General features: G+C 37.5%; 1 protein-coding gene and 1 pseudogene across 9 annotated transcripts; both read left to right on the forward strand.

Annotated features, from left to right (window-relative positions):
* The first annotated feature begins 9,295 nt into the window (after positions 1-9,295).
* Positions 9,296-14,757, forward strand: LOC116012642. Of its 9 annotated transcripts, none has more exons than XM_031252253.1 (17): positions 9,296-9,553; positions 9,659-9,855; positions 9,967-10,017; positions 10,110-10,346; positions 10,462-10,560; positions 10,686-10,744; positions 11,144-11,255; positions 11,442-11,600; positions 11,809-12,075; positions 12,164-12,373; positions 12,441-12,629; positions 12,720-12,833; positions 12,975-13,268; positions 13,390-13,488; positions 13,563-14,044; positions 14,148-14,180; positions 14,444-14,757. In XM_031252253.1, coding segments are annotated over exons 2-17 (2,529 nt in total). In that variant the 5' UTR covers positions 9,296-9,553; positions 9,659-9,732; the 3' UTR covers positions 14,445-14,757. The 9 variants fall into 9 exon arrangements, with proteins under 9 accessions (XP_031108113.1, XP_031108117.1, XP_031108118.1 ...); XM_031252257.1 differs by having other exon boundaries at positions 10,116-10,346; XM_031252258.1 differs by having other exon boundaries at positions 10,119-10,346.
* A 3,837-nt stretch (positions 14,758-18,594) lies between these two features.
* On the forward strand, positions 18,595-21,955 carry LOC116012644 (annotated as a pseudogene).
* Positions 21,956-25,989: the final 4,034 nt, after the last annotated feature.

Here is a 25,989-nt window from a genome sequence, read left to right on the forward strand (position 1 = left end):
GGGGGGGGGGGGGGGGGATGCACAGTTAATTGTTGAAAAGTTCCTTCATAAGAAGGAGTTGTGGTCTACATTTTGCTTTGACTATGATGTGGATGAGTATGATCAACTCTCGCGTGTGTTTTGGGCGGACCCGGCTGCGCGGCGAAATTTTGCGTGCTTTGGTGATGTTGTGTCCTTTGATGCTACGTATAAGACTAACAGGTATGTGCATATATTCATACATTCATGTGCATCTATTCTGTCTGTGGGATTCTGTTGTGTTTGAGAATTACATATATTTGTCTGTGCATTGTTGGCGGTAGGTGTGTGCACATATGTAGAATTCTCACTATTATACTGGCCCTTCTTGGGCCGTTTTGCGTGTCATGATTTTCCACTAGTTGAATGATTATGTTCTGTGTTGTTACTGCATATTTTTTTTTTAATTGTTCTCCGATTGGAGGGGGGAGGGTTTATCCATTTATTTTTCCTAACCGTGGATGCCGTTCTGGTAAACAGTGCACTCTATGTGCATTTCAATTACGCAGTTTGTGCACGTGATATTAGTAGTAAATTTAATTTTTGTTGCTCTGTAGTTCGGTTGTATTTTGTTTTGTTTTTAATGTATGGAGCTGGCATGCGTGTAGGTATAATCTCGTCTTTGTTCCATTTACTGGCATGGATAATCACAAGAAATCAGTGACGTTTGCAGCGGGGTTGATTGCAAAGGAGGATGTTGACTCATATGTGTGGTTGCTTGATAATTTCAAGCGAGCTATGAGCCACGAGCCGACATATGTTGTCACTGATCAAGATGCATCTTTAAGGGTAGCAGTGCCGAGGGTTTTCAAGTCTGCACGGCACCGATTTTGTATGTGGCATATTATGACGAAGGTGGGTGACAAGGTTCGGGCGGTGCTTGCCAATGATCAGCCTTTTCGTCGGGATCTCAACGCTATTGTATGGGATGAGTGTATAACGATAGACCAGTTTGAGTCTAGATGGCTTCAGATTATGGAGGATCATGGTCTTGCTGAGCATAGGTGGCTTCAGTTGATGTTTGAGTTGCGTGCATTTTGGATACCTGCTTTCTTTCGGGACTTACCGATGAGTGGTTTAGTGTGGACTACATCTCGTTCCGAATCCCAGAATAGTTCATTTGGGGGTTGTACTAATTGCCATGCAAGTTTGGTGGAGTTTTTTATTCACTTCGAAGGTGCAATTGATAGTTAAAGGCATAAGCAAGCTAAGTTCGATGCTTCATGTGAGGGATATTTGCCAGTGGTAAAGACGCCTTTGGCTATTAAGCGTTATGCTGCTGCCGTTTATACCATTACTGTTTTCAATGATGTGCAGGCAGAGATTGTTGCTGGCTGCTTTGAATGTCGAGCTTTGTCGGTTGTGGTGGATGGTGATGTAAAACGCGTTGAAGTAGAGGGTGCAAATGGTGTTGTTTGTGTTGTTTTGTTTCATATGGTTGAAACTACAGCTTCTTGTTCGTGTCGTTTGTTTGAGCGTGTTGGGTTGCTTTAAAGGCATATTTTTCTTGTTTGTAAGGATGCTCGCGTGGAGTCCATTCCGGCGTGCTATGTTGTCTCTCGGTGGACACGTGATGCTTATAAGCGCCCAATTTATGATATAGATGGTGTGCACGATGCTTCTGTTTTGGGTGGGAACTCTAGCAAGGGTGCCATGAAAGAGGTTTGGAATGATTTTTATAGTTGCGTTGCACTTGCTAGCGGTAACTCTGATCGTGTATCGGAGTTGTCTCGTATTTTGAAGGACTTGAAAATTTCATTTGTGGATGCGGATAGTTCAATGGGTTCGTCAGTGGGTAAGGCTGGTGTGATTCGGTCATTTGGTGGTGTTTTGGCGTCGTCGGAGGTTGTTGTACACCCTCCTACGGTTGCAAAGAATAAGGGTTCTGGGAAGCGCTACAAAACTGCAAAAGAGATTGCTATGGAAAAAGCCGCGGAGTTTACTCGTGAGTGTGCCACGTGTCATAAATGCAATGGACATGACACCCGTAATTGCCCGTTAAATCCAAAATCCAAGGCGAATGTGCAAGCACAGTTGAAGACGAAGGCAAAGTCCAAGGCCAAGGCGTAGTTTTCAACCATTACATTTTATAAGAACATTGGAGTTATTATACATTTTCCTTTATAAGAATTTCGTACTCTTTTTTCTTAAGTGTAGTTTGGCCGTTTGCATTATTCTGTGTGTTTGCCTCTTTCTTTGGAAGATTAAGGTTGTTCGACTACGTGCACTTACTTCTAATTCTATGTGCACGTGTGTATCTATTTGGTTTATTGCTATGTCCATTCCCGCGCATCACGGTCATCGCTGTGTGCACTTACTCATAATACTGTGTGCATATTTCTCATTACTGTGTGCACTCGCTCTCATTTACTGGGTGCATGTCCGTATGCGTGTGCATTTCATATAAGTACTGCGTGCATTTTCTCTCATGGCTGTTTGCATATACTCTCATTTATATGTGCGCGTGCATTTACTGATACTAACTGTGTGCATCTTTCACTACTTTTGTGGGAACAGTTACGCTGCGTACATCATACTTTTGTATCAGTCAATGCTCCTCTCTATTCAAAAAAAAAAAAACCACATGTGCACATAATTCCCATTAATCACATGCCTCAAAAAATAATTCGCCTACAGCCAATAATATAATTTCACCATGTCCATTGTCCAGTATCCCAAAACATTAGTACTACCCCAAAGTTCGCTAGTTGTTAACTTTCTAGCTAAACATTACTAATATCCCGCAGTTTGCTAGTTGTTAAATTACTAGATAATTGAGTAATCTGCGTGTGCACCAAAAATAAAAAGCAGTGTTTATCAAAAGTGGTCATCATTGGTAGGTAATCAGCAGCCTTGCGTGACATAGCTTGCGAATAGCTCATGCTGGAATTTTCTTGCCCTTTTCAAGTTGGAACCTTGATGTTCGTTGATGTCGATCATTAGCATTTCTCTCATGTATGTCATTCGTAGCTGCTGTAGATATGTCCAGTCGCCTTTCACGAATCCGCAGTTCCATGTTTTGTATGTCTGCCCGGTGAAGGTCTCCATGTGCCGCATCGTGTAGATTCCACAGTCTACCGTGTTTTGGGTGTCGATCCACGGCATTTGCATGCGTGTTGGCGTTACCCTGGCAATGTCTCCACTTCTTCTCACTTCACCCTCGTCATACAAGTGTGTGGAAAACAGGTCAACCTGTACATTTTCAAACAACATGAAGCTCTTCACTTTGGTAGTTACATAATGTATCAATTTATTGTAAATTATGGGGGATAATGCTTACCAAATCTTCCGGGACCTTATCATATTTCCACTCGTTGGAAACCTTCTTGGATGAGTTATCGATGATTTCAATTTTCATCTTAATTAGGTCGAAGCTTATCATGTAGAAGTGTTCTTCCTGTAGGATTGGGAATATCACCTGCAGAATGGAATTAAAGTTAAGGATCGGGTGGGTGCATGTTTGCACTTGTTTAAGTACCCGTGTGCACATATCATACGCATAATTTAGGGCTGTGCACCTTTCGTGGAATGTGTGTGCATCAAATTGCTTGATAATAGTACCCATGTGCAGAATACATTCTGCCTGTGTGCACTTTGGGAAGTACCCATGTGCACATACCATCCACGTGAAGTAAGGCCTGTGCATTTCCTATCATAAGTGTGTGCATCTGTTAAGTGTAAAGAAATGTCTTCATCATTTACCATGTCCACATCGGACCACTTGTTGTACGGGGACAGCTCCAGATCTTTAGCCAAGCGGGAACAGAACCAAGCCAACCTTTGTTTCCTAGATTTCTTGTGGGCCACTACAGTTTGGAGCTGCATTTATTCATTCATTACTTAATTGCGGGAATAAAAGTAATTTTTCTAGATAAGTAGTATAGGGTCAGAGGAATAAAAGTAATTTTTCTAGATAAGTAGTATAGGGTCAGAATTCAACCGTGGTGGTGGGTGATGCAAATACCCTCCTTGGTGCGCCTTGTGTGGTGGTGGGTGATGCAAATACCCTCCTTGGTGCGCCTTGTGTGTTTTGGTGTGATGCAAATACCCTCCTTGGTGCGCCTTGTGTGTTTTGGTGCTCTCGATGATTTAAAATGCACGCCCACGCGGTCATGATGCCAACAGATACCTCCTGCTCCATCAGTAGTGATGTGAAGTCCAGTAACCTAGCAACCCTCTGTTTGTATGTGAACAGCACCTCATACCTGCATCATGTATGGTTTTATAGTGTTATCATATAACACCTATTATAGTAATGTGTAAACAATCCGAACTAGTAATTCAATTTCACTTGGGGAGAAGAATTTAAAAAAGGTTTTCGGTGTCTTTTTCCATTACATGTCGTTGTTAATGCTCTGTGCAATCCATTGGTGGATGACGAATGGCTGTGGGATTTCTTCATACGTGATTCCCATAATCTGGCTCATGTAATTGCACAGCATTTCCATTCCGCCGTCTTCTTGCTCGGTGTCAGTCCTTTGTGGCCGTGCTACCTTGGTTGGGGCGCCAAATGGTGGGCCGCATAGGTTCTTCTTTCCGCTGTGGTGTACTCCAATAATTTGCTGGTTCAGCAACACAGGTTAGAATATTTTGTAGTAGCATTTCACAGTGGTCTGTGCATCCACTTTCCATGTTTTCATATGATTTTCATATGCATTTCACAGTAGTAGCAAGCGCAAATTGTTAATTATTTAGGTTTGAAATTTTTACCTCTGCTGGGGTGTTTAATATTTCTCCACTCGGCCCTGCAATTTCTATCGCTTCCGGTGCACGCTCAGTATCTGTTTGCATTTCTACAACTGGTTCAGTAGGCTCGTGGGACCCTTCTTCATTGGGTGGTAGATCGATGTTGGCCATGGTCTCCATACCCTCATTATTATCCGCTTGCGTGAAGCCCAAGCTGAAACTAGGTATTTCGCACCCATCTGTCCTTAGTAGTGCCGCTCTCTCCACATCCTCCACCACCTTAATGTTTTCGGGGTTTGCCCAAAACTCGTCCTCGTGCTCGTTATCTGTGTTTTCCTTGCTTGGTGGACAACTGCTCACGTTTTGTTGTTGCATCCCCATCAGTCCCTCCATTGACTCCATTGCCTTCCGAATTTCACTCATTATTCCTTCCTTCACAGCCACATCCTCTGTCTCCTGTGTTAATTTCTCCAGATCTAACATGATGGACTTCAGCATTGTCATTTTCTCTGAGACTCGAACTTCAAAACTATGCGTTTATATGTGTAGGAAAACAGTGTGCATTTCAGTTATTAACAAGGTGCATGTCAGAACTCTGTACAGTTCAAAAACTTCATTTATTAGTCATAAAACCAATGTGCATCTTACTTTATTACCCTGTGCATATGACCACAATTTTAACATTCTGCTGCAAAACTTCTTCTTCCCATTCCCACACTATCATGGTCTACTATTATACATATAGGGTGTGTGCATGTCATACAATTGGTGTGTGCAGTTTGTAATTAGTTATTACCATGTGACTATTATCAGGATCTTACTCTTCACTCTGCTAAATTTGGAATTACAATTACCTATGTGCATCTTAATGCCAAGGTCTGTGCGTTTTGTAATTAACCACTTATCACCTCAAGCGTAGGTGTAATAATATTTCACTTCCAAATACATATGTGCATCTTAGTTTTAAGGGCTGTGCATTGTTTGAAGAATCAGTTTTCAACTACTCATAAGCAAAAATGGTAATGGTGTTTCTTACGCTCTCTTCCACGCATTGTGTACTTCTGCGTCCAAGAGCTCGCCCGTCCCAAATCCCCCCAACCTGATTTCTGAGAACGCCCTATCACTCATTAACCGGGTGGTCCAACCTTTTATTCTCGGGACCTGTCGCGGAACGGAGTTGCCGGCGAACTTCACTCGGTCCATATACAGTACCTACATGGTCATAAAGTGCCAAAATATATTAGAGGGTGTATGTTCAAGTGTTTGGCCACTTTAATAAAAATATCAACACCGTTGTGCTTACCGACAGGAAAAGTAATGGCCCGCAGAATCTCTTGTGCTCTCCTCTTTTCCATTTATCATGTGTGTCTACGAGGTTGGTCAGTAGGTACTTGCACCAATTCAGATTTGGAATGCGGGCGACGTCCTCCAACTCATCAACATACAGCTGGTGGCAGTATCCATTTGTCATGGCTCAGATCAGTGTGGTCACAACCAAAATAGTGAAGTGCCTCTTGAAAATTTCACACCCTGCGGGGTATTCTTCTATGTTATCGCTCACCATCGTTGGTGTTATGGCGTGGTTGGTTGTGAAAAAGCACCCTCGCCATTCCAGTAGTGTTCTCGTAATGTCATTTGGGTCCCGGTTTGTGACATCAGTATCCCCACGTGGTAATCCAAGCACTCTTTGCACATCGTCTTCCTCAATCCGAAGTATTTTATCATCCTCCAACAGTATGGTCATCGTTGCTGGGTCAAAGTTTGTGAGCAACCAACGGCCTAAACGCAATGGTACTTGCTTGATGTTAAGATTAAGGATACCTCCAAATCCTATGGCTGCAACTGCATCACGCTGCCTTCGATTGAGTTTTTTGATGGCATCTATTAGTGGTTTGGCGGTTATCCTAGTTTTCATGCTTGGATACTTATCCTCCTCTTCTTCTGTTAATTCGTATTCTGGGGCATCCCATGCGGGGCCAGCTTCTAAGCGCTGTAGGAATGCTCGTGGAGGGCTTACGAAGTCATCATCGTCATCCCTATTCCCTGCCTGCTGGGTGGTAGGATTGGTCATCCGTCGTTTTGGACCTGTTCATTGTTAACAACAGTAATTGGGGTAGTAAGTGATAATTCAAATCAGTTCATAGCCAAGTGCACACACTACTGTTATGTCATGCACACACCCTATAGATATCAAAATAGCCCATGACAGTGTGAAAATGATAATATTGGGTATGAACAACATGCAATCGGTAAGGTTCTAAAGTGCATAAGCTTTTATTGCTACAATGCATATGGCTGGTTTTACTAAGTAGGTGGTTATCTACGGTGGTTAGTCTATTGTTCATGTCCACCATTCTATTTTTAAACTAGGAAAAACATTTTTCTGTCTCAGTTTCAGTCATTGTATTCCACAAAACTTGTCACATTGTGCTTTAGAAAGCGGGAATTGGAACATTATGAATGGGGACCACTTTAACGGATCTATTTAGGTTTTACCCACCTTTTTCAATGTCTTGTGTTTTTCAAACTCATTCTACCCACCTCCCTGTCCAACCACTACTGACTTTGCAGTCCTATTTATCTGCTGTTAGTACAGAAAACAACCAACCTAACAACATAATTGGCCGGCAATTCCCCCTAGTAATTTTGGGTTCAGTTCGTATGTGCGTTACCCACCATAGGAGGACCTTACCGACGTTTTTCCTCCTTCCAATGGAGTGTCGGCTTCTGTGGGTGTGTGCATTACCCACCATAGTCCGAATTTCCCCTGTTCGGTGCCCTAATGGGCACCGATCATGGAATCGCACAGCAAACAGAGAAAATTAACCGAAAAAAAAAAATTAACAACAAATTCCTCTGAAACAAGACTGCAGTACCTTTCGGTGGTGCTTGGGCTCGTGGTCCTCTTCGTCGCTTTGCTGTGCGTCTCTGACCGGCCATGGCGACCCGTTTTTTTTCCTCGCAACCGTATGTGTACGGAGCGGTTCTCCCTGTCGTTTGTCGAGGGTTTGTGCTCACCGTGCGGTAGTCGGCCGGCGAATGCTGACGGTTGGGGGGGTGTGGGGATTTCGGCGACGGGGCGGTGGCGTGGGTTTCGTATCCCAAAGGAGTTCAACAGCCTACATTCGTGCGTTTTGGGAGAGGGAAAATCGGACGGGGTTCTAGAATATTGCTAAGATAGGGTTGCCATTGACTAATTTACCCTTTCCCATTTAATTACCATATACATTAATTCGAATTTAGGCTTTCTACGCGTAGGTTTTGGAAGTGTAATCTGATCCGTTGAAATCTCACATCCTATGGTTACGAATAAGTCTTATTTCTCATATAAGGTGGTTGTCTCATATGAAGGCAACCCTATATATATATATATATATAGTGTCATAATTAGGTGTGGCCGCCCCTTAACGTGCGGTCAGTGCAGCCTCACCACTATGTATACAAATATATATCACTCAATGTTAGAAAATGCACCGCACAAATATGCATCATTATGTACGCATCACCAAAAAATACACCACTAGGCATGCAAATATACACCACACAGTGTTAGCAAATGCACCATTAGGGATAGGGAAATTATGGTGCATTATTTTGGGTGTGTGGTGTGTTTTTTAGTGTTTTTTTGTATTTGCATTGTGGTGTGTTTTTTAACATTGAGTGATGTGAACCGCACCGATCGCACGGGAAGGCGTGGCCACATTTGAACAGATTTCTATATAGTGGTGAGGCCGCACTGACCGCACGTTAAGGAACGGCCTATATATATATATAAAGTTTATTCGTGCATCGCACGGGTAATTTTCTATAAGTATATATACCACATGTGTATTTTATGTTTTATCGATTTTAGGATGTTTTTTCTATATAGAAAATATTATAAACCATTATAAATACTATTAAATATTTTACAAAGTCAAATCCTTTATATTGTATTAAACAAATCCGGTATGTTTGCTAATAAGATAGATAGTGTATATATAGGGGTGAATAATAAAAATAAGAGCCACAAAATGTTCCTCACGTTGAAAAAAAACTTTTAATCCATAAAATGGTCATATAAGTTACATAAATCATATTATATAGCAAATTTTTTAAAATAAATGCAATTAAATAAGTCATATATTATTGATACTTTTGCATTAATCTTTATAATCAAATAAACATACACTCTCAAATATTATAATTATTTATATCTTCACCTTTAATTTGTATTATTTAAATATATACTATAAAAATTAATCCGTGCATTGCACGGGTAATTTACTAGTACTAGTAATAAGTGTCTAATTTGATAGAGAATACAAAAGTCCCTAATTAAACATTACCTCAATAATAGTAAAAGAACTAAATAAAACATGATAACTAACATGTACTGTAATGACATTTTGATTATCATCCCAAATTAGTGGTCATATATTCAAACACAAGTTGAAGAGATTTAGATTTTTTGGGTTAAAAATGTTTTAAAAAATATAGAACAATGATATTATCTCGCAGAGAGAGTCATGAGTATTAAAACAAAAAACAAAAGAAAAAACTTATAAATTAGGAGAGTGAATATAACACAAAGAATTTGAGATACTTTGAACATTGGACGGCCCCGGTAAAGAGAGTCGCACTGAAGCAAGCCCCTGGAGGAAAGTGAATCTATTTAGAGAGGGTTGCACGATCTTGCTATAAATGGCGGGAGCCTCACACTGAGAGTGAGTGTGTTAGAAATTCCCCAAATCCAATCCAATCCGAGGACAGGAGTGTGGTCTCTACCTCCGTCGTCGCGTCAACCATTCCCTCTCCGCCCGTCCCTTTCAACCCCCAACCCTCCCTCACACACCCACCGCCCTAAAAGGTACAACCATTCACTCAATCATTCTTTGATTTCAACTTTCTTTGCCTCTCCGTTTTACTCTTCTTTTTCTATCTGCAGATTTTTATGTTTGAATTTGTATTTTAGTTTTTGATTGTTTCGTAGGGTTTTAAAATTAGGGTTTCTGTGGAATTGGAGTCACCTCCGATTTTCGTTAGCTGATGGAAGCCGCGGCTGGTGTTGCCGCTGCACGCGGCGTTTCTCTCCCAGTCTCCTCGGCTCAGGCTTCTCGCAAGGAATGGCGCGCTGTCTCTGAGCAATCTCTGAGGAATTCCACTAGCGAGGTACTGGAAACATTCCACTACCATTGCCCTTGTACTGATATTGACTTATGTTCTGTTTGCATTTTCTTTATATATTAAAAAGTTTTTTTTTTTAAAAATATATTTGTTTAGGAGATGGATCGTTCGAAGTTAGGGCAGTCGGATGAAAGGTTGATATACGAGGTAATTTTTATTTTGGGTTCTGTTTTTGGAAGTCTTGTTTGCTCCTAAATGGAATGTGGATGAAATGAAGATAATTTTGTGATTTATCAAAGGTACAGCAGGGGAGAGAGCCTGCTGATGTGGACTTTTGTTCAATTACTATTGATGGAAACTTGGACAATGATCTTCTGCAGCAGAGACTTCATACTGTTGTGAAACAAAGAGAGGAGCTGCAGCATATGGAGATTGAGCTCCGGGCTCAAATCATTACAAGATCAGAGATTATTGAAATGCGGAATGCTTTTGATGCTGAAGTCAAAGAACAGGCAAATGCCAATATGAAGCTTCAGGTCCGTACATTAGTTAGCAAGTATTCAGGCAAATAAACACTTGTGTTGGATGTAAGCAAAAAAGTTTCAAGTACTATGGCTTTTATTAATGAAATTGGATGTAATGGATGTGAAGGAGCAACTGCGTGAAAGGGACCAGAAGATGTATGAGTTGGAAAGAAGACTGGAAGAGAAAGAAAGGGAGTTGCACGCAATAAGATTGGACAATGAAGCGGTTGGTTTGACAATATGATATCTTTTTTGATTATCTTACTGAATTCTGAACATCTAATTTTTGTTATGGGTCCTCTTTTATTTATTTTTAATTAACTCTCATGCGTTCATTTACTTTATACTTAGCAGGCTTGGGCTAAAGAAGATCTATTGAGAGAACAAAACAAAGAATTGCAAACTTACAGGTATCGTATGTTTGCCCCATTGCTGTTTCTAATGTTTTAATCAAGTATAAGCTTACAAATATATTCTAACATGTGAATTCTTTTGTCATTTCTTATGGAAAGGAGAGTTTGTATTTTAATTGAATTAGAATAAGTATGCCTGCATTTGAAGGTGTTTGATTTGGCTCAGTTTTTATTGCTGAATGCTGTCATTTTTGTAACACATTGGCAGTAATGATTTTCATGTTTCAAATCAAAAAGTCACCTAACTTAAAATGGTTTCTTGGGGTGATTGGTGATTATATGATCTTGGTGTTGAATTTTGTGCCCTACCTCAAATAAAAGCTTTAAATTGTTAGAGAGCTGAGATATTTTGTGTTTTATTTATTATATTTGTTACTAAAGTTCATAAATTTCCAGGAGAGAGAGGGACAACTCTGAAGCTGAAAGAGCTCAGCATATTAAACAAATTCATGAACTTCAGGAACATATTCAAGAGAAAGAACGTCAGTTTATGGAATTGCAAGAACAGGTCAATTCATATGTACCATAATTTCTGAAAATACTTTCACTGCTTTTGTAGTATGGTAACACAAAGAAACTGCATTATGGAATGACATTGATACTTTTATAATTTAAAATATTTAAGTACTTGTGCAACATTAGCTGCTGACTAGAGTTTTGCAGTCTGACAAACTGAATATTCTTCAATCTTCAGAACAGAATTGCAAAGGAAACCATTCTTTACAAAGACGAACAGATGAGGGAGGCCCATGCTTGGATGACTCGTGCTCAGGAGATCGATGCCTTGCAACAAGCTGAACTACGTGAACGAGCTGAACAATATAATCAGCTTTGGCTTGGTTGTCAGAGACAGGTTGTTTAGCTTTATTTTATTTTATTTTGAATGACTTAGAGTTGATAGGTTTATTCTAAGGAATGATTTTTCAAATTGCATTGACTTCTGTGACAATGTCTGTTCATTGTCTGCCCCTTTCAAACTATTTGCTTCTGGTAGGCCTTGTTTCTTTTAATTTTTTATTAAGTAGTTAATACTAGTTGGTGATAATTAGATTTTTCTCTAGTTTGGCGAGATGGAGCGCCTACATTTGCATATGCAACAGCTCCAAATAGAACTGGCTGAGGCAAGAGAAAGGAATGGTACTTCGACTGATAGTTCTCAAGTCTCAAAGGAATCTTCAAAAGATACTTCTCAGTATGGGCAGAACAATGGCAACAAACGTACTGAGAATGGTAATAATGATGCCTCTAGTGGAAACTCTGGACACATACCAAATGGAAATGCCGAAAATGCTTCATCATTAACTTCTATTGGGAATGTGTCAACTCAGGTAGAACTTCTTTTTATGAACTCTTCCTTTGACTTTATATTTTACTTGAAAGTGCTGGCATAACTATATATTTTCTTTTAAATGCCAGAGTGATCTCCATGGTGTTCCACTTGCTCCTTCATCTTTACTTGGGATGCCAACCTTCATTCCACCAGGTCAAATTGCTGCGCTGCATCCATTTTTAATGCATCAACAGGGAGTCCCTCCTTCTGTTGCTTCACAGATTCCTCAGTCTCATCTTGGGCACTTCCATTCTGGACCTGCAATACCGTCTATCCAACAGTGGCCCAACCAACAGGTAATTTCAGATGAATTTTTTGTGTGTTTACTTTGTGTGGTTAATTTTCTGTTCTATTTTGTTTAAGGTTGCATCTGAGGGTGGTTCGCAGATGTCTAGTTACTCTAGTCACAGTCAATATCCTCTTCAAACTGAATCAACCTTGTTGAGATCAGAGTCTAGTTATGAGTATGAAACATCTGTCAATGGGAAAGTCGCTCATTCAGAAATTGAACAAAAGGATACTGTGGGAGCTTCAAGTGAAGTGGGGCAGCAGGTGGGCAGACCATCATAGGTTTTGTTTTACCTATTATAATTAGATGCTTTGTTGTCTTCATCCATCCAATTTTTTTTGTACGTGCTCCAGTCTGTAGGTGAAAACTACCTCCCTAGTCCCCAAACCCAGCAGGCATTGCAGCATATCTCTACACAATTTCATGATGCTCTGAAGCTTGATCCTCTTGGGCACAATGAATTCCAGGTGATTCATTTGAATTTATCAAAACTGAAATTCTTCTAATTGTATTTAAGGCTTTTAAAATGTTTTTGAAGTATATTAACCTCATGGTTACGCATGTGTGGACTGGTTTTTATTTTATTCAATAATTAATACTGATTATAGGGGAAGAATTTGAAACCTTCGGTTAATCATGAGCTAGAATCTGGAGAAGTTAGTTCTGCTGCAAATAAGTCATCATCAGAAGTTCCAGATCAGACTAGTTATTCAAATGATAAAGTAACAGATGCCACCAAGAGTGCTGCTATGCCTGAAAGATTAGTTTCCGTGGGTCAGAAAAATGCATATGCTGTTGGGAAGGCAGCAGAACCTGCTCTACTTGAAGAACAAGCATTACTGGCTTGCATAGTTCGCACAATTCCACCTGGTTCTAGTGGTAGAATTAGGATTAGTACAACGGTTAGTTACATCAAGCATATCCTTGAAACACACACATACACATTACTCGTGTAGGTTGTGGTGTACTTTATAGTGTGGTAGTATTTGGTATTAGTAATTGATTTCTCTATGTGATATACAGCTCCCAAATAGGCTTGGGAAAATGCTTTCTCCCCTTCATTGGCATGATTACAAGAGGAAGTATGGGAAACTTGATGAATTTGTAGCAAGTCGTCCTGAAGTAAGTACATTTCTAATGTGTAGATTTCTATGAATTTCCATTCTTTGTACGTAACCCCAGTTTTAAAATTTCAGTTATTTGTGATCGATGGAGACTACATTCAACTTCGAGAAGGTGCTCAAGAAATAATAGCAGCCACAGCAGCTGCAGCTAAAGTTGCTGCGGCAGCTGCAGCCACATCATCTTATCCATCACGATTACCTTCTGTTGCTGTTACTCCCATGGCTCAGCCACAGAGGTTGAAGACATCCTCACTTGAACCCACTTCTGGGAAGGTAGAGAAAGTTGCTGATAACATTTCTCAGTTTAGGGCAATGCAAAATCAGCACTCCAATGGTGCTTCTCCTTTCAATGTTACTGGAGGCATCTCAAATGTGAAGATTTTAATGAAACCTAAAAATCCGACAGAGCTGAATGCCTCTGGAGCTAAAGCAGCACCCTTGGTACAATTTTCTTTGAGTAATGGAATTAACTCTGATAAAAATGATTTAACCAGTTCTCCCAGAAAGGGTTCAGGGGGGCCTGGCCCAAGTTTAGTTGGCAAACAGCAAGACAGGTATTGATGTTGGACTTGTTAGGGAAATAGAAGTTTATAGAGATAGCTTGGTATAAGGAAACTATAGATTAAAATCATAACAAGCTGAATGATTATTTGTCAGGATCATTGGGTTTCCATCAAGCACTAGAAGATAGTAAGTTCCCTCTCCACATGTGAATGGACAGTGTTCCTTCCAAATCTGCCAGTTTACTTCCTCTTGATTAAATGTTTTAGATACCATATATCATAAGAAATTTATAGCCCCCTGGAACCCCTTTGTTCTTTTTTATTCTTCATCTTCCCAGGTGGATGGGGGGACAGTGAACATGATGTGTTGATGATGATTACTTTGCTTGTGCTTTATATGTTCGCTTAGCTCTCCATGGCGATTAACTAGGCATTTGATTTGGCATACAGGACAAAGTTCGGGCCTTTTTAAAGAATTCTATTACTGGTGGAGCTGTCAAATTTCCGGGCAATCAAATTGGATGATTCGTACTTTGAAGGCAAAGTGTGGCAATATTCTTACTCCCATCCCATGGTTGGAAGCAATTTCTGGTGGTGGGAGTATCATTTTCCTTTCTGTTGGATTTTCTGCCCATCACTTTTTGTCTTGGCCATGTCTGCTGTGACATTTTATGTAAAATGGGCATCTTTTGGACATTTAAAACCTGCAAAGTTTTTCACCCGTTATCTACAATGCAGTTGCAAATTAATTTCCTATTGCTCAAGTTTATGGCTACTTTTAATGGGAAATAAGAAAAGGAGACTTGAATGTGGGAAAATAATAATTAAAAAATTGTATGACACGAAATGCAAAAGCTCTGAAATGTAAAATATAAAAACGTAAGAGTATATTTATAATATTTTTTTCAGTCAATATCTACAATGGTCCTTAGAGGATATTTGGTGGTAATCCGAAGGTAAATATTTTATTTCATACACATCTTCCTTTTAACCGTAAGATATGCTTATGCATGTTACTATTTGGTTATTTGGTCAAACTAAACTTATAATATTATGAAAAGTTAAATTAAAAATAACTTTAGTTAAACCTCGTTAATCATAACAGACACATAAAATGGGATCGAGGGAGGGAGTATACCAGTAACAAATTAATTGAAAAACCTTAAAAATTTACTTTTTGTTATAAATATTTATTCATATATTGACCATTATCCCATTTACTATCATTTTTATGTTGTTGGTGTATGGTTCTCTCTCTTGGTCTTGTGTTTTGACAGATCTACGGTCCTAATTGTGTTTAAAAACTAAGGACCGTAGATCCGTCAAAATGCAAGGCCAAGTACTTGTATAATTACCAGTAGTATAAGATAAAATAAATCATTTACGTGCACACCATGACTTAAGTACTTACACTAATTATCTATTTGTATATAGTTTATGGTAGAATCTCATGAGTTGTACATTTATACATTTAGTGTACATAATGGTACATTAATTTAAAGTACTTAGACACTTAGACACACAGGTGAATCTGATTATTATCGTTTGGATACTTCTCCTAGTATGACAAAATATGATGTCGTTTAGGAAGATACTCTCCCAAAGATCCGACAGCATTGACTTGTCAATATTCTCATGGTGGTACAACTTGCAAACAAAGTAAATTACAGTTTGCGTAACCAACCCAAACACAACCAACTTGAACAGTACCAGGAGGCACATCAGCCCAAACCTGACCCGACCCAGCATCCCCAAATGGAAGTGCCACCCGTTCACAACAAACCTCTTGAAGATTACGTTTACGAAGAAGAGAGCTAAGTGAAGCTTGAGGAAGAACACTACGCCCAAAACCATGTTTCCTCTTAGAAGCTGTCTGCTCTTGGACATGGCCTTAAACCCGGCCCGTAGGAATCTTCCAGAACGCTGACTGTATTAGCCAGTTGCCAGATGATGGACATGTAGAGTAAAATGAAAAGAAAATATATATTGTTCTATTCTCTAGCATGATCCACTTGAAATATTATATTATATTATAGCAAACTTAGATACGGGCTTCATACTTCAATTTCCTAACATTGGCATTTACAAGTGCCTGCCAACTCAGAGAAAGCCAACGTAACGTTGATTGATCTATCAACTTAAGTTTCAGCAACATAACCAAAATCAGCATATACGATCCAGACCTCATTATATATTTTCTCAAGCTACTCAACCTTGTTAAAGTCTGAAACCTCTGATCCTCACTTCTTCAACCACTGAACTATCCTTATAATCAACAGTTTCAATCACCCACCCTTTGTTATCAATAGAGCCTCCCGCTTTAACCTGTCAACAACGATACATAGATAGATATATGTTGCTATGTGTGTGTGTTCAAATCTTAATCCCTAGCGAAGTGGCGAGGCAGAGGCTGAGGATTCTAAAACTGAATGTGGAAAGAAAATTAATTGTCCTAACACATAAATTTCATAGTGCGTGCACTGTGCGTAAGTCATGCGTGCATTGTACGTGTATCGTCGTCATGTGTGCACTTTCTAACAATTATATATATATATATATATATATATATATATATATAGACTAGTGTTCAAATGAGTCCATTTTATTATAACATTGTGTTGTTGCACAGTCTGGTTTCACATATAATATTCTACGAAGACAATATTGCGTTATTGCATAGTCGGGTTGTTTAATTATAACAATGATACAAAAATTGTTGCACAGATTGAAAAATAGGAATGTAAGTTGCACAATAAAACTCGTGAACTTGCACAGTTCCTGAAGTTGCACAGTAGTCCAAAAAGTGGTGCACAGATCAACCCCTAGCCAGCCATACACGAGTGGTGGCACAATACCAAATGTGGAACACATTTATGTAGTTGCACACAAATTCAAAAAAAAAAAAAAACTACATAATTGGCAACTACCATGGAGTTGCACAGATAAAAACTTCACGATGCACAATTCATAATCTCATGGGATGGAATTTTTGAAATTCAAATTCCACGGTTAAGAATGATATGCTCCTAAAAACATGCAAATCACCTATAATTAAATTTAATCCAAATAAATAACAATTCAAAAATTACAAATCAACCCTGGAAATTACAGCACTAAAAAAGTTTTTAAAATAATGCCATTAAATCATAGCTATACGTAGTTCCAAGATCAATAGATCTAGATTGTCCACACAGACTCATGGGGGAAGGTGGACTCATGGGAGCAGTGACCTATTCAACTCATCTCAATCTTTAACTAGGAGATCCACTGTTTTTGTCTGATTCTCCTCATAACGAAAAAGAACAGGAGACAAAATCAATAAAGATTTTTTTTTCGATTAAGCCCAAGTGAAACTTTTTCGTATGGCATAAAAAGTTTCCAAGCAAGAACATGCAACATCTATTTCACTCATGAGAAAGTATTGCCAAAATGCACCCTAGCTATGAGCTTACAATTCATCCCTTGGCTTTTTATTCCTATGAATTCTAGTGAGACTTTGAAATATGTGGTTTGTAGGGGTAAAAGTTAGAAAAGTCATATAATTTAGAACTAAATTTTGATGAAAATATACTCTTCAACTTCATGAAGAACATATATATCCGCTTTCATGCATTCTAGTATTAGTATGTCCAGTGCGCTATAGATGTCTTTGGACTACAAATGCGATCTGTCTCTATAGTACCAGATAATGCATGCATATATATATTTCTTTGATTCTTTCCCTGTGGGACTATAATAACCCTTTTTCTACTATTTTATTATATATATTAAGAATATAATCATGTCTCCAACTTAAGATTTTGAAACCCTAAAATTCCTATTATTATTATTTAAAAGTGCCCATAATTTTACTGAACTAATTCTAAGCCCACGGAAATCAACTCACTTGCATAAGGGATTCAATTTAGACCCTTTCATCATCTTTGGGCCTTTTTCGTAGCGATTTTCCTCACACTGCCGTCTTCGGTCATGACCTTTAAACCAACTACGCTAAGCCCGGCCTCAGTGGCATTCCTATTATTATTTGCCCTTTGTTATGCGTTTATTAATCCTCCTTCATTAACTATATCTTATCTTGTTTTCAAAAAAAAAAAAAAAAAACTATATCTTATCTTCCATTTTTAAATTTTTATTTTTATGCTAACCCTCTTTCATTTTATATCATCTGGGACAATATTATCTACGGAGTATAATTTATTTATAAGACACCCTTACCTCTTACAAAATAGATTTAAAAAAAACTGAAAAATAATAATTTTTTAACTCTTAGAAAAGGAAGAAAATATGAAAAATCAGTTTTTAATTTCAATCTTAATATTTTATAAGCCTTTATTACTTTTGATGTATTTTCAATGATTTAAAAAATAAATAAATCCTGTGCTAAAAATCTTATTCAAATTTGACATAAGGATAATTTAGGTGAGATTTTTGAATTTTTTTTAAAGATAATACACTTTTACTTGGTAAAAGTACATATTGTTTAGATAAGGTTATCAATCTCTTAGTTATCTAACATACTTCAATTCCTTCTTATAAATAGGGGAATACTAAAACAAAAAATTCATTCCAATCGTTTCTTATTCCTAATCTTCTTTGCTAAAATGGCATCTTTTCTCACTAGTTTCTTGGCACTAGCTCTCACTATATTTTCTTATAATTTACCTTTTAATGATGCTTTACAAGTTACATACGATAATCGCGCCTTAAAAATTAATGGTCAGAGAAAACTCATCATTTCTGGTTCCATTCACTATCCTCGTAGCACAACTCAAGTATATATTTCTTAATTTTGTTATATACTCTATTGAATTTTTTTTTAAAAATATTTGTTTCCTATTGTTAATATCTTAATTAAATTTGTTTATTTATATAGATGTGGTCCTCTTTGATCAAAAAGGCAAAAGAGGGGGTGGTGTCAACGCTATAGAAACTTATGTTTTTTGGAATGCTCATGAGCCTAATTACCGTGAGGTTGAAATTGAAATCTTTTAATAATATTTTTATTAATTTGAAAATATGTGTTTCCATATAATTTATTTTTAATTTTTATTTAATATTACAGTATGATTTTTCGGGGAATAAAGATTTGATACAGTTTCTCAAGGCAGTAAAAAATGAAGGGCTTTACACTATGCTAAGAATAGGTCCATACGTTTGTGCAGAATGGAATTTTGGGTAAATAATGTCAATCTTGATATTTGCTTCATAAACATTATAAATCTTTTTTAGGTTTTAAAGTCTTGTAATGTTTTACCTTATTATTATTATTAAATTCCAGAGGATTTCCTGTGTGGTTACACAACATGCCAAACACAACTCTCAGAACCAACAATGCAGTATTCAAGGTATTATTATTATTATTATTATTATTATTATTATTATTATTATTATTATTGCATTTCAAATTTTTGAAAATTAATATTTTTGCTCAGAGGGAGATGGGAATCTTCACAAAGAAAATTGTAGATATGGTAAAAGGAGAGAAACTTTTTGCTAGTCAAGGGGGAAATATTATCCTTGCCCAGGTAATGTTGCCATTTTTGGTTTTTTTTTTAAAATAATATTTTTTTTAAATTGTCACCTCAAACTTAAATATTTATTATTATAATTTTTTTTTAAAAATAGATTGAAAATGAGTATGGGAATATTATATCGCACTATGGAGAAGAAGGAAAGAAATATATAAATTGGTGTGCGGATTTTGCTCTTTCTCTGAATATTGGAGTGCCTTGGATCATGTGTCAAGAGGATGATGCTCCAAAGACTGGTAAATTTTATTTTTTAAAATTATATTTTATATTTTTTTAGTAATATAATTATATTCATTTTAATTTCCTTGGTTCAAAATGCAGATTAATACCTGCAATGGATTTTATTGTGATCAATTCTGGCCTAAGAACAATAACCCTAAATTTTGGACTGAAAACTGGAGTGGCTGGTTAGTGTACTTTAATTTTGTTTTGTTTATTTATGTAATTAATTGAAGTTTTGTTTATTTATGTAATTAATTGAAAACTTTAATTACTCTAATAATTTTGATTCTTTAATATGTAAGGTTTAAGAACTGGGGTGATAGAGACCCTCACAGACCTGCGGAAGATCTTGCATTTGCTGTTGCTCGTTTTTTCCAATATGGTGGATCTCTACAAAACTACTATATGGTATGGAATGATATGTATTGTTAGGCATAAAAATGTGTCCAGCTTTGTTACTCTTGTACTTTTCCGCTTCCCCAGATTAACCTACTTTTTCATCTTTAGTACCATGGTGGAACAAATTTTGGAAGGACATCGGGTGGACCATACATTGCCACAACATATGACTACAATGCTCCCCTCGATGAATATGGTAACGATTTAATTACTAGACTTTAATCTGATCTATTGATAATTTGATACTAATGCAATTGTGGAAATGGTTTAGGCAATGTGAACCAACCAAAGTGGGGGCATCTCAAGGAACTCCATAACCTTTTATATTCCTTGGAGGATGTACTTTTGTATGGCAATGCAACCAACACAGATTATGGAAGGATGATGTCTGTAAGTGTTTTATATATAATTCATTATATTTGTTAATTCTTCCAATTTATTTATTTTTTTTCAATTTTTAATGAATCTAATGACACCATTATATATTATGTTTTTCAGTCAACAGTGTATGAGTACAAGGGGAAAAGGGTATGTTTCTTAGGAAATGCAAATGACAAAGATGACATATCCATCACCTTTGAAGGCAAGAATTACACCACTCCGGCATGGTCGGTCACAATTCTCCCTGACTGCAAAACTGAGGTTTACATTTCTAAAATAACTGATAATTTTAATATAACTCATTGTGATATTTTGGTTGTAGGTTAATGCCCAAACAACTGTGATGGTGAAGAAGTTAAGTGAAGGGCCATTGAAATGGTCATATAGGCCTGAAACTGTTATGCATCTCAAGTTTGGTGACAAAGATCAAAGCTCAGTATTGATAGATGCTCTTGATGCCAAACAACTATTTGATCAGAAAACTGTGACAAATGATACTACTGATTACTTGTGGTACATGACAAGGTATATTTTGCAAGTAATCACAATTTTTTTATTATATTTTATTATATATATGATAGTTAATTAATTGTGTTTGTTTTGTTTAGTTTCAAGGTAGATGAGAATAGTCCAATTTTAGGACAGGAGCTTACTCTTCAAGTTAACACCAAAAGCCATGTACTCCATGCCTTTTTTAACAACAAGCACATTGGTAAAAGTCTCTTAATTTGAATTATTTATTAGTTGTAATTAATAATTATTCATTAATTAATTATATGTTTATTTCTAGGTTCTCGGTGGGCACAAGACGACGGAAAGTTTGAATTTTCATTTCAAAGAAATGTGAAAATTCGAGAAGATATCAATACAATTTCTTTACTGAGTGAAACTGTCGGACCACCCGTAAGAGTTTTTCCCTTACAACCATCAAATGCTTTATCTTTTAAATTTTTTCTAATTGTTCATTGTGTTTTTTTGTTGGTAGAACTATGGAGAATTTTTCGAAAAGGTAGGACAAGGAGTTGTTGGACCAGTTAAGATAGTTGAACCAAATGGTGAAGGGCTGGATTTATCAAAAAACACATGGACATATATGGTTGGATTACATGGAATTTCTAAAGGACTTTTTGAACTTGATGACCGCAATAAGTTAACATGGCACACATCTGACTTCCAAACAGACAGAATGTTTATTTGGTACAAGGTAACGCAATCCATACCGTTAATAACATTACTCCCCTCATTCTTAACACATAAACTTCGTATGTAACTTTTGTGCTCGATCATTTTCTTGCAGACATTCTTTAAGACCCCCGCGGGGGAAGACTCTGTGGTGTTGGATTTGAAAGGAATGGGGAAGGGAGTTGCTTGGGTGAATGGATGTAACATTGGTAGATATTGGCCATCCTTCCTCGCCAAAGCCGATGGCTGCCCTCAATGTGACTATCGTGGAAACTATGGCAGATCAAAATGTGGAGCCGGTTGTGGAAAACCTTCACAAAGATGGTACCATGTTCCACGTTCCTTCCTACGTAAAGGGAACAACCAATTGGTTTTGTTCGAGGAGATGGGCGGTCGTCCTCAAGAAGTTAGGGTGCAAACTGTGACAGTAGGAACCATATGTGCCAATGTAGAGGAAGGAAACACATTAGAGTTGTCTTGCCAAGGAGGAGGCAGAAAGATCTCGAAGATCAACTTCGCTAGCTTTGGTGAACCAAAAGGCAGTTGCGGCTCCTTTGAAACAAGCCATTGTGATGCCACCAATGCCTTGCCAGTGATTCAATCGGCTTGTGTGGGGAAGGAGAAGTGCACTCTCCATGTCTCCGATGCCCTTTTCGCAACCACAACCTGCAGCAAATCCAAGAGAAGGCTCGCTGTTGAAGCTACTTGTTAGTGTGTTGGCTTAGATTAGATTATGTTACCTAGTTTTATGTTTAGATTTTAGATTAGATTAGACTAGAATCCTAGATTCTTCTGTCTTTTTTTATCCATATATTTTAGTTCAATAATATATGAAAATTATTAGTTCAATTCAACATTTTCTCTACTTAAATTCAGCTATTCTTGTGCTACTTCCAAATGAGGCATATAGCATCCCAAGCTTTAAATGTTCCTAAAAAGGCCATAGAACACCTCCTATCACTCTGAAGTTAATTCAGAATTGTGCTCTCAAATTTTCTCGCCTACTACATTGTATAGCCAAACTCTTTAATATAGTGCACTCAATGAGCTTACAGTTCATCCATTTTTGGGGTAGAAAAAGTCATAATTTAGAACAAAATTTTGATGAAAATATATGTTGTACTGTATTAATATATGGTGTTGTCTTAGTCAAGATGCAGAGGTTGTCTGAAGTACTAAAAACTGTGCACACAATACTGTGTCGGAATTATGATTATAGTGAGAGCTTAATTCTTTTTTCTTTTACAAAATCATATGTATCTGATAGCAGCCAGCGCAAAGAGAAGAAACGGGCGTAGCAGTAGATTTCCATAGAATCCAACTAATTTTGGCAATTTTAATTTTTAATTTTGTTGACTTTTGATTCTTGATGCGGAAAAATTCAACAAAATTTCCAACAGTCCGAATTAATTGCAAATATTTAAATATGTAACTTAATTGTATAATGTATACAACATATTTAAATATCACGTATATGCAATTAAAAGAACCAGAGATTATACAGGAATCTGATACTGTTAGAATAATTATATCACATGTAACTGATAACAGGATCGTACTAAGCTCTTAATCAACAAAGATTGAATGATCCGGACTGCAGCAGAGTTTCGCGTAAGCGTTGTTAGGAGTCTGGTTAATGTTTAAGAGACCTATTGGAATACAACCACAATGATGGCTAGTGGTTATATATAGGGTCACAAGTCCTCTCACTAGGGTGTATGAGGAATGTAGTATGAGCTGTGAGAGGACTTGTGACCCTATATATAACTACTGCCATCATTGTAATTGTATTTCAATAGGTCTCCTAAACACTAACCAGACTCTGAACAACGCTTACGCGAAACTCTGCTGCAGTCCGAATCATTCAATATTTGTTGATTTATAATCTCTGCCTGGTTCTTTTAATTGCATATACGTGATATTTAAATATGTTGTATACATTATACAATTAAGTTACATATTTAAATTTTTGCAATTAATTCGGACTGTTGAAAATTTTGTTGAATTTTTCCGCATCAAGAATCAAAAGTCAACAAAATTAAAAATTAAAATTGCCAAAATTAGTTGGATTCTATGGAAATCTACTGCTACGCCCGTTTCTTCTCTTTGCGCTGGCTGCTTGCGTCCATGGCTGTTAGTTTAGGTTGAAGAGGATGTGAAGGTGGGCCGGGTCTGGCCCAAATATGGCCAGGCCTGGGCTCCACTAATTAAAAAAAAAATTATTTAATTCTAGGCTTGTTTGATTTGGGCTCTCTAAAGTTTTTTAAATACCTTCATCATATTTGGACATCTTCACCTAAATTATCCAATTGAATTTTGTATAAAGTCAATATTAAAATTATTATTCAATTTTGAACAAATTATTAAGTTTTAAATTTGTTTGACTTTTAATTTTAATATTGAATTTTGATTTAAATTGCATTAAGTGTTGCCAAAGACCTTGTGGTCTAGTGGCATCTGGTATCCCGGTTAATATTCTCACATGGATGATGGGAGTGGTTCGAGCATCAATGAAAGCGACTGTTGACTTTTTGTACTTTACTAGGTTGAGAAAATAGTCAGTAGTACTAAAAACAAAAAGTGTTGCAATTTGAATGTTTAATTGAAGTCAATATCAAAATTATTATTCAATTTTGAACAAATTATCAAGTTTTCAATTTGTTCGAATTTTAATTTTAATATTGAATTTTTTTTCAGTTAAATTGTATTAAGTGTTAGAATTTAATATTTGGTTATGGAGTATGAGTTAGTAATTTGCATAATCTGAGCATGCTATATATATGTCTTTACTGCATTAATTATTTTGACTGTTATAATTATGCCTCTAGAAAAGCATGTTCATTAAGACTGAATTTAGAGCCTTTTAGGTGTGAATTGTATGCTTATTATGCATGATTTAGTGCCTTTTAGGTGAATTTAGTGCTTATTAAGAATAGATTATGCATATTATTACTCTTTCAGTCAATACTCCATACGCGATTCTTGTTAAAGGATCTTAAAGCACATAAAGTACATAAAACTCTTCATAGTTTTACCCTATTTAAAGCCTTATCCTTAGGTGATTCTACATTCTTATAGATCAACCAAACGATTTTACTTTAAATATGAGAACACAAGATTTAGGGAAGTTTCTTGGGGAGGAATACTAGTTCTCTGGCCCTGGCTTAAAACGCCTTGCTGGCTGAAACCGCCATAGTGCCTTCAGTCATATTGCTACTAATTATCTATTCGTATATAGTTTATGGTAGAATCTCATGAGTTGTACATTTATACATTTAGTACATAATGGTGCATTAATTTAAAATACTTGGACACACAGGTGAATGTGATTATTATCATTTAGATACTTCAAGATGATCCGACAGCGTTGACTTGTCAATGTTTTCATGGTGGTAGGACTTGAAAACAAAGAAAATCACAGTTTGCGTAACCAACCCAAACACAACCAACTTGAACAGTACCAGGAGGCACATCAGCCCAAACCCGACCCGACATCCCCAAATGGAAGTGCCACCCGTTCTCATTGTTCCTAGCTTCTATGTATACAAACCCCGTAGTGCAGTCAATGTACTTGAAATACAATATTGAATCTTAAATTCGGACACTAAAAAGGAATTTTAAATCATCTAAACGCACTTTTATTTTTGATGATTTGATTGGATTATTATATATTGTTCTATTTGTTAGGACTCTAGTGTTAGTCATTAGTTAGGAGTCTTACTTGTGTTAGTATTCATATATTACTTCTGTACTACACTACGTATGTTAATCAATCTCAGACTATAATCTTCATCTGGTATCATCGTCAGGTTAAGGCATGGTTCAGGTCGGATCTAATGACGGCTCTGTCGGGGAATCCTCCGAACGGACTGTTTCCGTGACTACCATATCTACCGCATACCACCCTTTCGTCCGCACATCACTTTGTGTCGCTCAAATTGACCTCCCATAACTACCTATTTTGGCGCACACAGATGGTGCCGTTTTTGCGTGGTCAGGGGCTTCTTCCCTACGTTGATGGCACTTCTGTCTGTCCTCCCCTTCCATTGCCGCCGACGGTTGCTGCTGATGGTGTTCTTTCCGCCGCTGCTCCTGAATCGGCGAACATCGCCGAGCGTCGTGCGGCCTGGCTGCGTCAAGACCAAGCAGTGCTGTCACTGCTCATCTCTTCCATGTCGGAAGAGACGATGCACTTGGCGATCGGGCGAGTCACCTCCCGCCATCTCTGGACGTCGATCGAGCAGGCACTTGGATCGGCGACCCGCGCACGCACGCTGCGTC

Source organism: Ipomoea triloba, chromosome 3 (assembly GCF_003576645.1).
Source record: "Ipomoea triloba cultivar NCNSP0323 chromosome 3, ASM357664v1".
Lineage (NCBI taxonomy): Eukaryota > Viridiplantae > Streptophyta > Magnoliopsida > Solanales > Convolvulaceae > Ipomoea > Ipomoea triloba.